The sequence below is a fragment of the Cavia porcellus genome, unplaced genomic scaffold, assembly GCF_034190915.1.
Source record: "Cavia porcellus strain 051 isolate PalLab524CR breed Dunkin Hartley unplaced genomic scaffold, mCavPor4.1 scaffold_27, whole genome shotgun sequence".
Classification (NCBI taxonomy): domain Eukaryota; kingdom Metazoa; phylum Chordata; class Mammalia; order Rodentia; family Caviidae; genus Cavia; species Cavia porcellus.
This window is the reverse complement of record NW_026947510.1, coordinates 9,234,309-9,249,642: the sequence shown is the minus strand read 5'-3', so window position 1 is coordinate 9,249,642 and position 15,334 is coordinate 9,234,309. Positions and strand designations below refer to the sequence as shown.

The 15,334-nt window shown below is 33.4% G+C and overlaps 1 protein-coding gene across 8 annotated transcripts in view; it reads left to right on the top strand.

Annotated features, from left to right (window-relative positions):
- Mindy3 (MINDY lysine 48 deubiquitinase 3) overlaps positions 1-15,334 on the top strand; it is a 69,600-nt gene that overhangs the window by 36,052 nt on the left and 18,214 nt on the right. For all 8 annotated transcript variants that reach the window (XR_001199582.3, XM_013144563.3, XM_003462768.5 and 5 more), the window contains one exon: positions 583-663. Coding sequence is in view for 7 of the 8 variants with exons in the window: in XM_013144563.3 (XP_013000017.1) it covers positions 583-663 (81 nt within the window). In the remaining variant the exon portion in view is untranslated. The remainder of the gene's footprint in view (positions 1-582; positions 664-15,334) is intronic.

Sequence of the window (15,334 nt, the reverse complement as noted above, 5' to 3'; positions counted from 1 at the left end):
TAAATAATACTTTCAAGTTTTTGGTTATTGTAGTGTTTATATACATATATAATCATGAAGGCAGGCTTTGATATGACTTTTTAATAGACTTTTAGAAAGACTATTGAAGTTCAAAATCTTAACTCTTCTATAATGAAAAGTCAAATGACAGAATTCTTTCATATTCTTAAATGTTTCAGGTGGTATCTTTTTTATAAGAGATTTTCGTATTAACCTAGAATCACAAAAAGAATGGTCTTAATTTTGTCTTTGTACATCTTCTTAATTTATAATGGTTTTCCTTATAAAGTATCCAGTTTATGGCTTTGGGTTTGAGGTATCAAGTTGAAATTAGAAAAGTGATCATTGTGTCATGTTAGTGAAGCCTGATACTGTTCAAATGTACAAGTAGAATGTAAGATTAGAAATATTGCTTTTATTTTTATGTTTAAAATTTGATCTCTCTGGGTAAAGTACTCTTTCACAATATATTATATTTAAATATAATTTGGTCATTTCAGTTGTGTTTCACATATTTGTGGGCAAATATTTAAAAGACAATACAAATATTTCATTTATTCGTTTTGCTACATTTTTTTCTAGGTTGGATCTTACTTGAAATCTCCAAAGTTCCCTATTTGGATTGTTGGCAGTGAAACTCACCTCACCGTGTTTTTTGCCAAGGTATGCTTATAAAACGATTATATTTACAGTATGACGTCAGGTGAACAAGGACTAGAAGTCCACATGTAGTATGAATCTTTCAGCAATTGTCATCTATTCCTGATAATAAATGAGTTGTTCCTAAAAACTAAAAAGCAACACTAACAAACAACATTGTACTATTTATTGCTCTAAGTCTGGAATGATTTCAGTAAAATGTCATTATTTTTTCCATAAATCACTTGTATTATGAAGGAATCAATTGAGTTTAAGTTTTTGTTTGCTTTTTTTATTAGGATAAAAATCTAACATATGTGACAAAATATTTAAATTACAACATCTGCTTGAAATACAGTTCTAAATGTATTAAAAATTTCTGTGGTATTAAAGCCAAACTAAGGCTCTTTTGAGATTATTTCCTACAATTGTAATATGTACTTGCTTATCATATTAAACGAGATGAACTACATTTAAAAGTTTATCAAAATTCATATGAGAATTTCTAAAGTTATTTCAAAATTTTGTTAATTATATGCAAAATTTTTCCACAGTTGAGTGGTTCCGAGTTTTGGTATGAGATACACTTCATTTAATTCTCGGCTTGCTGTTTACTAACACCTCTTAGTGTGTTTGCTTATGTCTCTACCTTGGGAGTTAATAACAGTCCCTAGTTCTTAGAGTTGTTGTCAGGCTTAAATGTAAAATATTTAGCAGTGTCTAGTACAAATTAAATGCTCAGTAAATCTTAGCTGTTATCATGTTTTTTACATTATTCAATTCCCATTTATCAAGCACATCTGTTATCACAGGGCAAAAACATTAGATGTGGAATTAAAAGGGAGAAGTATAAAACCGTATTTTTGAAGTTTCTTAATTCTGACATACCTTTTTGATTATTCTGTGAGCTTTAGAATGTGTTTGTCCATGTTCTTTTTTTTAGCAAGTGTGAACTGTATAAATTGTACCAAAGTCTGAGTTGATGAAAGCTAAATTTTATGGATATAGTTCATTATATAATTTTACTTGTATTGTGCTAGAAAAACTCCAGCTAGTAGATTACAACAAGATACATATATATTGTCTTTTCTGTAAAAACAGGGAAAGTTCTAAGCATAACTCTAAAAGTACGGACCTTACTAAAATGTTACTTTTAATCTGAAAGCTTTTGCTGTTTATTTCCTTCCAAAGTAGGGAGGAAGAAGTTAAAAGCCAAATATGAGCTACAGAAAGGGAAAAGAAAATCAGTTTCAGTTCACATACAAATACATTTCAAGCCTATTGTTTCAGTTGCCAACCCTGTTTATTTTCAATAGGAAAACTAGTAAGTTGTATAAGTTTTTATTTTTAATTTCTTAAAAACTAGTTTTATTTAAATAAAGGTTTTAAATACATTAATAATATAAAAACTTTTAGTTGTTTGCTGTGCAACATTTAGAACTTTTGAATTCATAGAGATTTTTTGAAGCTTATTTTGTAGTTTCAGAATCTGGTATAAAGTGAACCCCATTTGGTACAGGATTCATTAGTTGAATGAATAAAACTTTTGCACAAAATTCCCTCACATGAGTTCTAGTGATACCAGTATGCCCTGAAAATATTTTTTCATGACTCATTCTGAAGTTCTTAAAAAGCATAGGCATTTTTGTTGTGGTATAATTTGTATTGTTTAAACTTGTAATCTTTAGAAAGATTAAGAATATTTTCCCTCTGAAATAAGCACAAAACCAGAAGATAAGTGGTAAACAAGTCTGATAATAGCATTTGCTGGATCCAATTTTAGATGTCTTTAAATACAAAACATTCTTCAGCATATAGAAAGAACTGGAAATTTTATTGATCTTGGAATTATAATAAAAACCATTCATTGTTTGGGCCTTCTTTAATGTTTCTACATTTGACGAATTATTTAGCCATGGGTTTGTTTTTGTTTTGAGTTTTTATTTGTTTTTGGTGGATTTGTTTATTCTATTATATGCTCCATGGCCCAAAACAAGCAACTTGGTTTTCCCTTCAGCAGCTTATTGTAAATATTGATGTCTTTTTCTATGAAACTGTTTTATATGTTTATATTTTATGTGCTGACTTCTTTGTACTGGTTACAATTAAGTTAAAAGCATAAAAAAAGCATATTGTCTGTTGATAGTTTTCAAAGTAATCTATAATTTAGCTTTGGAGAGCAGTGAAAATTTTTAGACACTGAAGATGATAAGTTTTAACCACTTTCATTTAGTCTTATTCGCTTATCAGGGCTATTTATATGCACTTATGGGCTTAGAGTTTGTGCCTCACATTATAGCAGATGTTATGAATATAGTGGTGCTCATAAACAGGAATAGTTCTTGTTCTTACAGAGTGTACATTCTTGTGAAGGATGGCATTGCTCAAATGATCAGTTAGAGTATTACAGCTGTGATGACCACCGTCTTAGTTGCTGTTTTGTTGAGTCAAAGTAACGCTCACAAGTGAAAGGAGGGAAGGTTTTTTGGCTCATAGTTTTTAGAGGTTTCAGTTCCTAATCAGCTGGCTCCACAGTAGGGTGGACTGGCAAAAGGCCCCAGAGAGGAGAAACCATTCGTGGCATGGCAGACAGAAGGCAGCCAGCAGCAGCAATAGTCTTTCATCTTTTATTCCATCCAGGCTGCAGACTTTTTGGATCATGCCACCCACAACTGGGGTGAGGCTTCTGTTTTTACTAAATCCATTCAGCTACACCCAGAACTATGCTAATTCCAGTTAGTGGGCTAATTTAGCACCACACACCTCTAATCCTAGTATCATATGCCAAAACCAGCTAGCTCCAAAACGCCCAACCTATGAGCACATGAGACTTTGGAGAGACATCTAGATACAAGCCAGAACAACTACTGATAAAGCACAGTCTGTAATGCTGCAAATATTTATCCTAGCTGTAGAAACTTGAGATGTTTCCTTGAAGAATCAAAGTTAAAAATGAGCACTGAAGCATCAGTAAGAATAAGCTAGGGGAGAAGGGAGTGCATTCTCTACATCGGTAAAAGAGAGCAAACAGACACCTGTACAGGACAGGACTGTGGTGGGAGCAGACAGCAGCAGTACCCAGAATGGAAGGCCCTGGTCTGAGGTGAGCCCGGACAAATGGGTACACATTTCTCCTTAACCTAAGAGCAGTGGCAACCACTAGCTCTGGTAAAAATTAGAGATAGAAAGGAAAGAAACAGAAATTCACATTTTGAAAAAGTCACTCTGACTGATTGTGGAAATAGACGTATTGAGGACTAGCCTAAAGGACAAGTAAACAAAATTTTTGTCACATTTCAGGTAAACAAGAGTATACTTTGGTCCAGTGTAATGATGTAGAGAGGAACACAGTACCTGAGTTAGTTTTCTCCCTGATGTAAAATGACAGGGCTTGGCACTGCATAGGGTTTTGTAAATGAGGTGTAGGAATCTCTAGTGAGATGCATGTTGGCATCTCAGTTGGCACTCAGAGCTTGAGAAACATGTGTACATAACAGTTACGCTATTGTTAAATGGATCCACTCGTGAGTTTAGCATTATGTGTACTTCACATAACGGGGTCTGGGGAGAGCTACAGCTGCTCTGACGTTCCTTTTTTCTTTTATTTCCCTTAGAAGAGTAGTGATAGGAGAATATCTATCATTGTAGATGATACATTGTTTTTTATTGAAATTTAGTGCCAGTAAGAGTTATCAGAATTCATTTGATCCAAACTCCCTTTATATTTCAAAAGCAAACAGCCTGTGAAGGAATGAAAACTTCTAACATTTTATGGCTAGGAAAGTAGCCTCCCAAGTGCTGGAATTACAGCCAAGATAAAATAGAATATTATAATATTAACCAGAAGCTGTATTGAATTTAACCTACTTAGAGTGAAAAGATATATACAAGCAAATAAACATAAAAAATTGCTAGTAATATTTAAGCCAAATAATTGATAAGGAATAATTACAGTATTTCCAAAAAATTATGGGGGATTGAAATTTATGGAACTAGATTTTGCTTTACTAAAATGACAAAATTGCCATTATATTATAGATGTAGAATGAAAACCAAATTAAGCATTTCTAGGGACTTAGTTTTAGTTTTAATTTTATTTTATATGTTCTGTATACATGTCATTAAATTTTCATGGAAATTAAAGCTTTATTAGACCCTGATAATAAAGAGAAAAAGCAGAAATGTGATTTTTTCACCCTGAAAATTATTTTGAACCAAAATTATAAGTAATATTAACTACATAGGAGAAGTAGGCTAAAACACAAATAGAGTTTTTATCAAATAAACAGTAGCAGTTTTGATTTGTTTTTCTCAAAAGTGTATCTTTTAAGTCAATGACATTCTAAAATATATTGAGTTTTTAAAAGTATATTTAAACTTTTTTATCAGTATATATTTGATGTAGAGAATAATTACATTAGGGAAAGGCAACAGAAAAGAATTGACATGTATTGTGTACATATACAAACTCCCCACATACATCAGATTAAGAATTGTTTGTATTTGTTTTGTGCCAAAGAATATTACTTTCTATTTTTCACCAATATCCTCACATAGCCTCTTGGCTAAAAATATTCCAGTGTCAAATGATTAGTGGCTTTAATTTATTCTTCCCAATTTTGTAAGTGTACCATTTCCCAAATAGATACTGATATGTTTATGTATAAGATAAACAAAGGCTGACCAACATTTAAGATTTTAGTGTGTGTCATTTCCTAGAAAAAAATCTTTCAAATTTCAACTTCATTTTGATTGTATAATACTTTCATTCAAATTTAATTTCTTACTTTGGGTTTTCTTAATTTCTTCTTTATCCTTTATATTTCCAACCATTTTTCCTTTAGAAGTGGAAGCTATTTTCCCATGCTGACTTGTGTTATCAAAATAATGATAGTTAGTTATGGGAAGTGACCCATTTAGTTAGTATTGTTTTATAACAGCATGACTTTTCCAGTTGCAAGACGAGTATACGTATGCTGCTTTATTTTATTTTATTACCGATTTTTGTTGTTTGAGACAGGTTCTCGCTATGCAGTTCAGGCTGGTCTTGAAATCATTATGTACCCCAAGTGGCCTTTGAACACACAGCCACCTAAGTACTGGAATTACAGGCATGTGCCACCATTCCTGACTTGCTTCATTTTAAAATACGTAAAGTTATCATACAAACATAAGATTTGAATGGTTTCATCACCTAAATAATAATAATTATCCTTTTGAATAATTCCAGAGATGCTCTTTTCAGCTTTTTTTCTCTAAAAGTAGATCCAGTTAAATTTCTGTAGTGTAGTTGTTTATATCTCTAGCATTTGACCTCAGTTTCTGATTGCTATTGATTTTTATAGCATTTATTGTATGTTATATTTACAGGTAACTCATGTTCAAATTGTTATTATTTCTGATTTATCTTGAAGGGAAATCATGGTATACAGTTTTCCTTCTAACAGAATGATACTGGTTTGATAGTGCACAGTGGAAAAATTAGATGTGCATAGTGGAAAAATTAAGATTTTAAGTAAAGTGAGGGAGTAGGGGAAATAATAGTATCCCATTAATTGTAAACAATTATTGATGTTATTTTTACTTCAGCCAGATAATCATGTATGTTATTTAACTACCTGAGCCACAGAAGGAATTAGAGATATAGTAAATCTCTTTAGCTGAAATTCGGCAATAATGTAAACTGCAAAATTAGTCTTAAGCCATAAGTAGTTTTCCAGACTGAGCACTATTTGGTAAGTATTTGAAAGTACATTACACTTAATGTGGTGCCTTTTATACACATATGCTAGTGCTTATCACCATCTAAACTATCACTATTTTTAAAGTGTACTAAAATGTAAAATTTCCTCTTGAATGTAATATGAGAAAGGGTGACTTAGAAAACCCTGCTTCTTTTGGTGACTCACTAAAATATCACTTATACTATTTCAGTCTATGAATTTCTCTGAAATTGCTATTTTCTACTTTCTTTCAGGTTGCATTTCTCCTAAATTACTCATCTGGTGTCAATAAGTTGTTTTTATTTTAAGTAGAAAAAGTAGATGTGTGCAAACCCATTAAATGATCTTCAAAAATGTCAAAGTACTTTAATCTTGCATCATCATACTTGAGTTTTTTACTTAGCAGGCTCCATCTTAACAATACTATAAATATTTGATTTTTTACTTGGGTCCCTTTTACATAAAAAACAGGAAAACAAATTGATTTGGTCAGGATCACAAAGCTAGATATTGACAAATGTTAGGTAAGATTAGATTCAGTGACTTCTTACTCAGAACCCTTCTATTGCTCTAACAAAGAGAGACTGACCACTGAACTCAGCAATTAGAAATGTACTAGCTCGTTAGTAGCAGGGATTACTTGGATATCATTTATGGGCAATGGAACAAGATACATGATGAGTTGGTTGATGGAATCTTAATTATGAAGACTGAGAGCAAGAAACTAGAGGAGTTTTCTTTAGGCACATTGATCAGACCAAGCGAAAAGGTTGAGACCACAACCACAATTTGGGGTATCTATTTTCAAACACCTCAAGTAATACCCCAGTGAGATTTATAAATCCTACCCACTTGGACAATGATTCTGTTTATACTTGATTCTCTTTATACTTTGGTTCCTAAATCTTTCATTTTTTAGATGCTATTGTGAAAGATGAGGTTTCCTTAATTTCCTTTGCAGTGAGTGTTATTTGAATGTAGGGATGCTATTGATTTTTGATTGTTGACTTTGTATCCAGCTGCATGACTACATTTGATTATTAAATCTAGAAGTCCTTTGGTGGGGTTTTTGGGATCTTTTATGTAGAATATCATGTCACCCACAAATAATTTAATTTCTGCCTTTCGTATCGTTGTTCCTTTTATTTCTCTCTTTTGTCTAATTGCTCCATCTAATGTTCCAGAACTGTATTGAAAAGGAGTGGTGATTGTGGGCATCTTTGTCTTGTTTCTGACTTTAGAGTGAATGTTTTCTGTTTTTGACCTTTAAGCATGATGTTGGCTATTGATTTATCATAGATGATTTTTATCAGATTGAGATAAAGACCCAGTATTCCAGTTCTATGTAGCATTTTTATCATGAATGGATGTTGGACTTTGTCAAATACTTTTTATGTGTCTACGAGGTAACCATGTGGTTTTGGTCCTTGGTTCTGTTGATATAGTTTATTGCATTTATTCTCAAGTACTGCTAAGAATGTAAATTGGTGCAACCACTATAGAAATCAGTTGTGGAGACTCCTTGAAAGTTATTGCTTTAAGTTCTGTTTGACCCAGCTGTTCCCCTTCTTGATATCTTCCTGAAAAAATTAAAAGCATCATACCACAGTGATATGTGCAAACTTATGTTTATAGCAGCACAGTTTGTGATAGCTAAGTCTTGGAAATAGTCCAGATGTCCATGGAAGATAAGTGGTAAAGAAGATGTGCTTCTTTTATAGAAGTACTATTCAGCCACAAAGACGAATAAGCTTAAGATATTTCTACTTAAATGGACGCACTTGAAGACTGTACTCCTAAGTGAAATAAATTGGACATGTTTAAACACATGTTTAAATACCACATTATTTCCCTGATGTGAGAAACTGAAAGTGTAAGTAGGGACCAAAATGAATAATAGGTATTTTGCATTGGGAAGAAAATGTTCAAATGGCAAAGGGAACAAGGGACAGAGGAGGAAAAGAATAAAAGAGAATAGAAAGGAAAAGATGGAAATAAGGCTTTTGTAAGTAAGGAGGAAAAGAAGGGTCGAAGGGGGAGGGAAAGGGATTGAGAAAAAAAGAATCAAAATATATTATGTACAGGTACAAATTCCCTGTAATAAATGTGACCATTATTTATATCTGAAATGTACCAATCAAATTAACCACAACAATAACAACAAAGAATTTTGTAGGTCTGTGACATACTTAGTGTGGATATATTGGCTCCCAGAGTTCCATGTGTTAGAAGCAAAGTGTCTGTGTGTGGCAGTGTGGACAAACAGTATAACCTTTAAGAGGTAGGGCCTGTCCAGAAGTCATTTGTTCTCTGGGGGCTTTACCCTTGGAAGAGATGAAGGTAATCTTCCAGGCCCTCACTTGCCCTCACAAGAGTAAGCTGTCACAAAATAAGGCCGTATTACCTGTTTAATTACATCTACATACATCTTTTTCCCTTTCACCTCATCTACCATCTCACGTACAGACGAAGCAGCCCTTACCAGAGGCCAGATGGAGCACCTGAACTTGGACTTTGAATCTCCAAAACTGTGGGCCAAATAATTTTTTTCACAGAGTTCCCAGCCGTAAGCACTTTGTTATAGCTACAGAAAATGACTGACAGTCTCTAAGCTTATGAATCAAGAAAAGCAATTAGTATAAATCATCTTTTATGGAAGGAAATAGGGAAAAACTAGCTTTTTTATTTCATTTGATCAACTAAAACGCCCACATTATTTAGGAGAACAGCTTTAAGTATTAATGTATAGTATTTAAGTATTTATAAATAAGCCTTGTTAAACTATCTGCTCTAATATATTTAACATTTCATAGTCTGAGAATAGATAAGAAAATTGCATTGAAATAACCCGAACTATTTCAGTCTTCCTTTTGAAGGGAGCAGTTTACTTTCAGGACTTCTAAGAATAATGGTATATTTCCTTCACAGATACTACTTCATTTTTGAGATCTTCAGTGGCCTAGAACTTAGCATTTCAGTTGAACTATTTTACCTAGAGAGAATTATCAAAGACATTTTAAAGGCTTGGATAGTATTTTTCACAAGTCACCTTTAGTTTTGAATCAGTGGTAAAAATAAATTTAGTAATTATATGAACAGGCTATAAAATTTCAGATAATATCTTATATATTTGAATTTTCTTTTATGTGATACTAGGAATTGAACCCAGAGCCTCCTAGGTACTAACTAAGCAATCTAATACTAAGCTATGTCCCCAGCCCTTTTTTTATTTCTGAGACAAGGTCTCAGTAAATTATCCAAGCTTACTTTCAACTTGCCATCCTCCTGTTTTGGTTGACTGAGTAGCTACAATTATAGGTGTGTGTCATTATGCAGTTTTCTATCTTTATATGAAGACATTTTTTCTAAAGTTTTAAAGTCAGTGGCCATGTCTTGCAAATCATATTTTCTACCTACTATAGAGAAACCAGTCTTTTTTAAAATCTAAACTTCAGCCTCTGAAACAAGAAAACTGATATTGTACTCAGTGACACACTATCTTAGGAAGTCGGCTTGTGAGAAATGCATATATGCCATCCTATGTGAATGGGCATTTTATAGTCAGTAATCAGGGATTATCACGGAATCTAACTGCAGGAACCTCATAGGAACTGTAAAGTCATCAAGCAGCAAATTCCCACAGACCTTTCTAAAAAAAAAAGGCTGTGGGTGAGGTGAAATGTAGTGAATAAATGGGCCTCTTCACAGAAGGAAACTTAACTCCTATTAAGTAGGTTGGGGAACTTTCCAAACAGGTCATCTGAGCCTGGAAGAACAAAACTTTAGCTCTGTGTATGGGGAGCAACGTACCTTGTAGGCATAGGTCTTGAGAAGTTTTGTCATGGTACTTTACATGAAGGGAGTTGACAACTTGTACACCTGCATAAGTATAAAGAAATATATATTTAAAAGTGGATGTTTAACTTAGAACTTGTGTTTAAATTTATCCTTTTAAATTGCTTTTCATTAATTTTAAAAGATAAAACTAGGTATTATTAAAACAAGGATGTACTATTAACTATTATAATGTGGTAAATTTTTTTTTAAGGAGTTTGGTCTTTTCATGATACATAGCTCTACATTTTAAAAACTCAAATTTTGCCAAGGATTTAGCTGAGTGGTTTAAGTGCTTGCCTGTCAAGCATGAGGTCATGAGTTCAATCCCCGGTACCAAAAGAAAAAAAAAAAAAAACCTCAAATTTTACCAGATTCCTCTTTTTCTCTTCTCTGACCATCATTTTCCCTGTTGATTCTTTGTCTTTTATTTTGGGGTCTTAAGAGTAAAACATCTGACCCACTTTCATAAATTCCCCTTTGCAAACTAGTAATGAATTTAATTTGCAATGTAAAGTCGAGATGAAACCTTTAAATTTGAAAATGATACTTTTCATATTAAAATTATATGTATAAATGGTGGGCAAAATAATCATCTTTTTATCTGGATTGTGCATTTGAACCTCAATGTGGAGTGACAGCTGCTGAATGAATATGAAAATAATTGGATCCTACCTGTAGCATCTAGTTTCATCTTGAGAAGATCAGTGACCAGTTCCCTTGTAATCCATTTCAAACTGTGTTCTGAAGTTGGGATAAGTTTCACATCCTTTTTCTGTGACCTCTTACTGTGGTTACAAAATGCTCTTCGTGAACCGTCACCTTTTGACCTTTTGTATATAATAAAGCAGTTTTCCTTTTGGAACATATGAAAACACATTACCATTTACACTCAGAACATACAGAGAATCTGAATTTAATGTGAAGGAGAAATAGAACATTTAACTGTTCCTGTGTGAGCTGACAGTGCTCATAACAGTGGTATCCATTACTAGGAGTCTAGATGGAATCTGCAGAGCAGCCTGCTTGGTGCATCACTGGTGTGACATTAGGAAGAACACTGCAGTTAGTCTCAGAGTCCTTTGTATTGGTCATTTGAAAATTGCACAGATCTACTTTAGCAAAAACAGATGCTTTATTTCTTTTATTGTAACAAGAAAATGCAGTCAAGCATTTTGTAAGTTTTTTTCCTACAGCTTCATGCAGTTTAGTCATCCTATGTGTTGATTTTAACTAAATTTTAAAGTTTGTATATATATTTAGATTTCATGCTGTGTCTGTTATAAAAGGAAATGGATTTAAGAGACTAAAGTATTTGTTTTAAAAAGCAAAAGATTTATACAATCTGAAGAGAAACCAGAGTATAATAAGTGTTCTTAACATAAGAATAACACAACAAAAGTATTGAAGTTAATCTTATCTAAAAGACTTGGTCCATGACTCCTCTCTCTGAGGTCTGGGGTGAGCCCCTTCTGAATGCACCGTTCTCTTGCCTGAGGGAAAAGAGTGAGACTTCTGGAATAGCCAGGTGGAAGCACTTGCAGCTTTTGCTAGGAGGTCGCATCCCAGCTTTTCAGTTGTGTTTCTCTGGCTGAATGTGATGTTAGTGGGACTAATAAGCAAAACCTTGCCACAAAAAATATGCTTCAGGACCTCAGCGGTGGACAGGATTATATAATCCTTTAAATCCTTCCTTTGAAAGGAAGAGAGGAGCTGAGGACGGTAATGCCACTACTACGAAAGATTACTATGTATCCAGCCAGATACATATTCTGATGATCTTGTCTCTACTTAGAAATAAAGAGCAAGCTTTCAACTATCAGAGTTATTAACCCTTGACCCAGGTATGTATCTATATTAATTTCTACCATCTATAAAACCCAAATATGTTTTATTCTTACAATGTGGATATTCCTATGCCTAGAGTAGTGGCTTATGTTAGCTGTCTTCTTAAAGAAATATAGTACTTAAAATGCTAGCAGCTCTTCTTAACTAGGTTCTTCATCTAAATGAGAAAACCTAGAAAGTGATTTGAAGGATTTGTCTCAGTCCTCCCAGTATGGAGGCCCATAAGTGATAGATAGCCTTCTAGATGTATGGCAGAGTCATTTTACCAAAGTGGACATTTTCGATCCTTTGGCAAAAACTGGTTGAGAAAGGTTGTGGAAAGATTATTAAAGTGAGTTTTACAGTTCTGATAATGGGGAGAAAAGCAAGCCTACTCAATATTAATTTTAATAATTATGCTGTAAGAGTAGCCCTCAGAGACATTTCTCCCTCCTGCCCTATATTTACTTGTATGTTTAGGGTTTGTTTTTCTGGAAGAGGAGCTTCAAATGGCCCTTCTTTGTTTCTACCATAGGCTCTGCGGATAGAGCACACATTGCTGCCGCACAGCGATGGGCTGCTTTGCATATGGCCTGGGGCTGCACATCGCGTGGAGTAAGAGGTGCACAGGCCACCTCTTACTCACTCACAAGTGACATTACATATTTTGACAGTATCTGATAATTGACTTGACATCTATTTCTTAGCAATTTCCAAATCAGTTTTATAAGTGCAGTGGTATCTTGGTGATTGTCCCTAATTGGTTCTCAGAGGCACAATAAGTAGCAAAAAACGATGAGTACCAGTCTAATTGTTTTGGCTGGAGACTGTAACAAAGCACAAGGCAGTTGACACCAACATGTTCTAGCTTGCACATTGAGTACCAGAGGATGAGTACTAGGACAAACAGCTCTGAGTTTGATCTCCAGCTCCACAGAAACAAATGCAAAAAGGCGTAGAGTACCAAATTGGAAGAGCTTCACCGTAGTCAAGTATCAAGGTGGTGGTCAAAAAGTTAGTGTAACACAGATGATAAAGTGATTTTAAATAAAGTTTTACTTAAAATTTAAGTTGTATGCCATTTAACTGTCACTTTTTGGAGAGGCACTTGTTAACTATAAAACACAGGCTGCAGTGTCATTCTTGCAGTTGGGTAAGTCATTTGGTAAGCCTCTTGGTAGTTAATTATTCGTGACAGCTCTTGACAGTGATGAACAGAATAATGAATGGATTTTAAAGGCCTTTTAGAGTAGTGAACTGCTTATATCTAGCCAACACAGAACTTTTATTCAGTACAGGTTTAAAAGGGTAGCTAATGTTACATTTTAAAAGGTTTATGGTGATCAGTGCTGACGTTACAGAAAGAGCTATGTGGAAAAGGTGTGCAGTTCATGATTGTAGGTGATCAGATAGTCGCATTGCTGCTTGCCCCTACAGCCCTTTTCAGTACCACTTTACCAACCCGTAAAGGAAGGTGAGACTAGATAATTTTAAAAACCATATTGTGTATTAACCCCTGTTGAACAGAAAACTGGTTAAATTGAAAGTGTTTGATAGTCTCTGTAAAGCACCCAGTAAATGTAGAGAGTGATTGATAGTAAGTCAGAGCTTAAATAGCTTGCTAAAACAGTACTTAGATATTCAACTCTTATCATTCAGATGTTTTTGTACTGAAGATGTCTAAGAGTTTCAGCGGAAACTCTTATCTACTCACTGAACGTTTTTCCTAAATGGTACTACCAGAAATGAAGAAAAGACAAGTAACCCTACTAATTTGAATAATTAAAATGACATCATTAGAATCTTTTTACTTAATTATAGTTCAGTGTTGTTTGGGAGGTGCAAAAGGTTAATCTATCTTTTATTTTTCATTTTAAAAGATGATTTTTTTTCTAATTTTTTAAGAGAAAAAAAGACACAGAGAAGCGAAAAGCAAGAGACAAACAATAGCAACAACAATCCCAAAAAATAACAATACAGGTTTTCAAAACAAGATGATAGGAATTTAATAGTGCTTGTAATATTGCATATGGTTACCTTCAAAAGCGTTGCTTAGATTACCAGATACAGACATGTAAAATTGATCTAATCATGTGAGTATTAGTTGTTCTTTTCCAAGAACTAATACAATTAGTAGATTTTTTAAAATTGTACATGTTTGCAATACATAATGCTTACATTCCCTGTAGGATTCAGTACATGTACATAATACACCTTAATTCTTAAATTTTAATAATTATGAAAATATAGTTACATATTTTCCTCTTTGATTTATTGAGTTTTGACCTCAAATTCACGAAGTCTTTGCCATCTAATAGGGTTGACTCTGTTTTTGTGTGTGTGTGGGGGGGGGTGTGGTTAGATTGGGAAAACATACTGAATATGAAATCTAAACCCTATATTACTCTTAAAATAGAATCCTGAAAATGGAAAATCTGAGGAATAGAATTGTCTTCCTATTATTCTTTATACTACTTACTACATGAAAGCTCTGTTTTACTTCTTTTAATCAAATAATTTCTTTTATATGTAATAAGAAAAATAATGGAAGTTATAATACTCTACCTGAAATATTTTGCCTTAGGATTATAAAATATTGTCAGTTAAGTAGAATTCTATATTTTTGTTCAACTTTGCTATGCAAAATATGAGAGTTTTAAATCTATGTATTACAAATTTACTACATGGGTCATTCTATCATAGATCCTTAGTTGTGATATTTATCCAGAAATCCTAACATCTATTCTAAAAAGATAATTGAAAAAGAAAACAGTAGGATTCTGAAGACTTAGGGAGCTAAAACTTATTTAGAAATGTTTTACTTTTAAGATTTGACAATGATAAAGGAATAAAAATGACCCTCATGTTAACAAGTGGTCCCTGAGTCTGAGAGCTGACACTGCAATCTTAAATTTGACAAAGATAGAGAGCAAAGGCTATCTTGGTGATGGATTAGGAAAAAAAAAAAAAAAGAGACTTTTAAGAAATAACATTTGACATAGGTTAAATAAGCAAGCATAACTCAATCTGGCAATATCCACCAAAGTTACAATCACGGTCTTCCTTTACCCCAGCAGCCGCACTATGTTGATCTAACCTACAATGGCAAATGTGTGAAATTACATAGTCATGTTTATTTGATGCAATTTTGTGCATAGTACCAAAAGATTAGATACAGTCTAGTATATAGCAGTAAGAGATTGGGTCACAAAATTAGGCATTGAAAGGTAAATCAAAAGTGTGTATGTCACTTGACATGTATTATCAGCAAAATAGCATTACAGTGCAAGAAAGGGAGTTAATGAGAAACA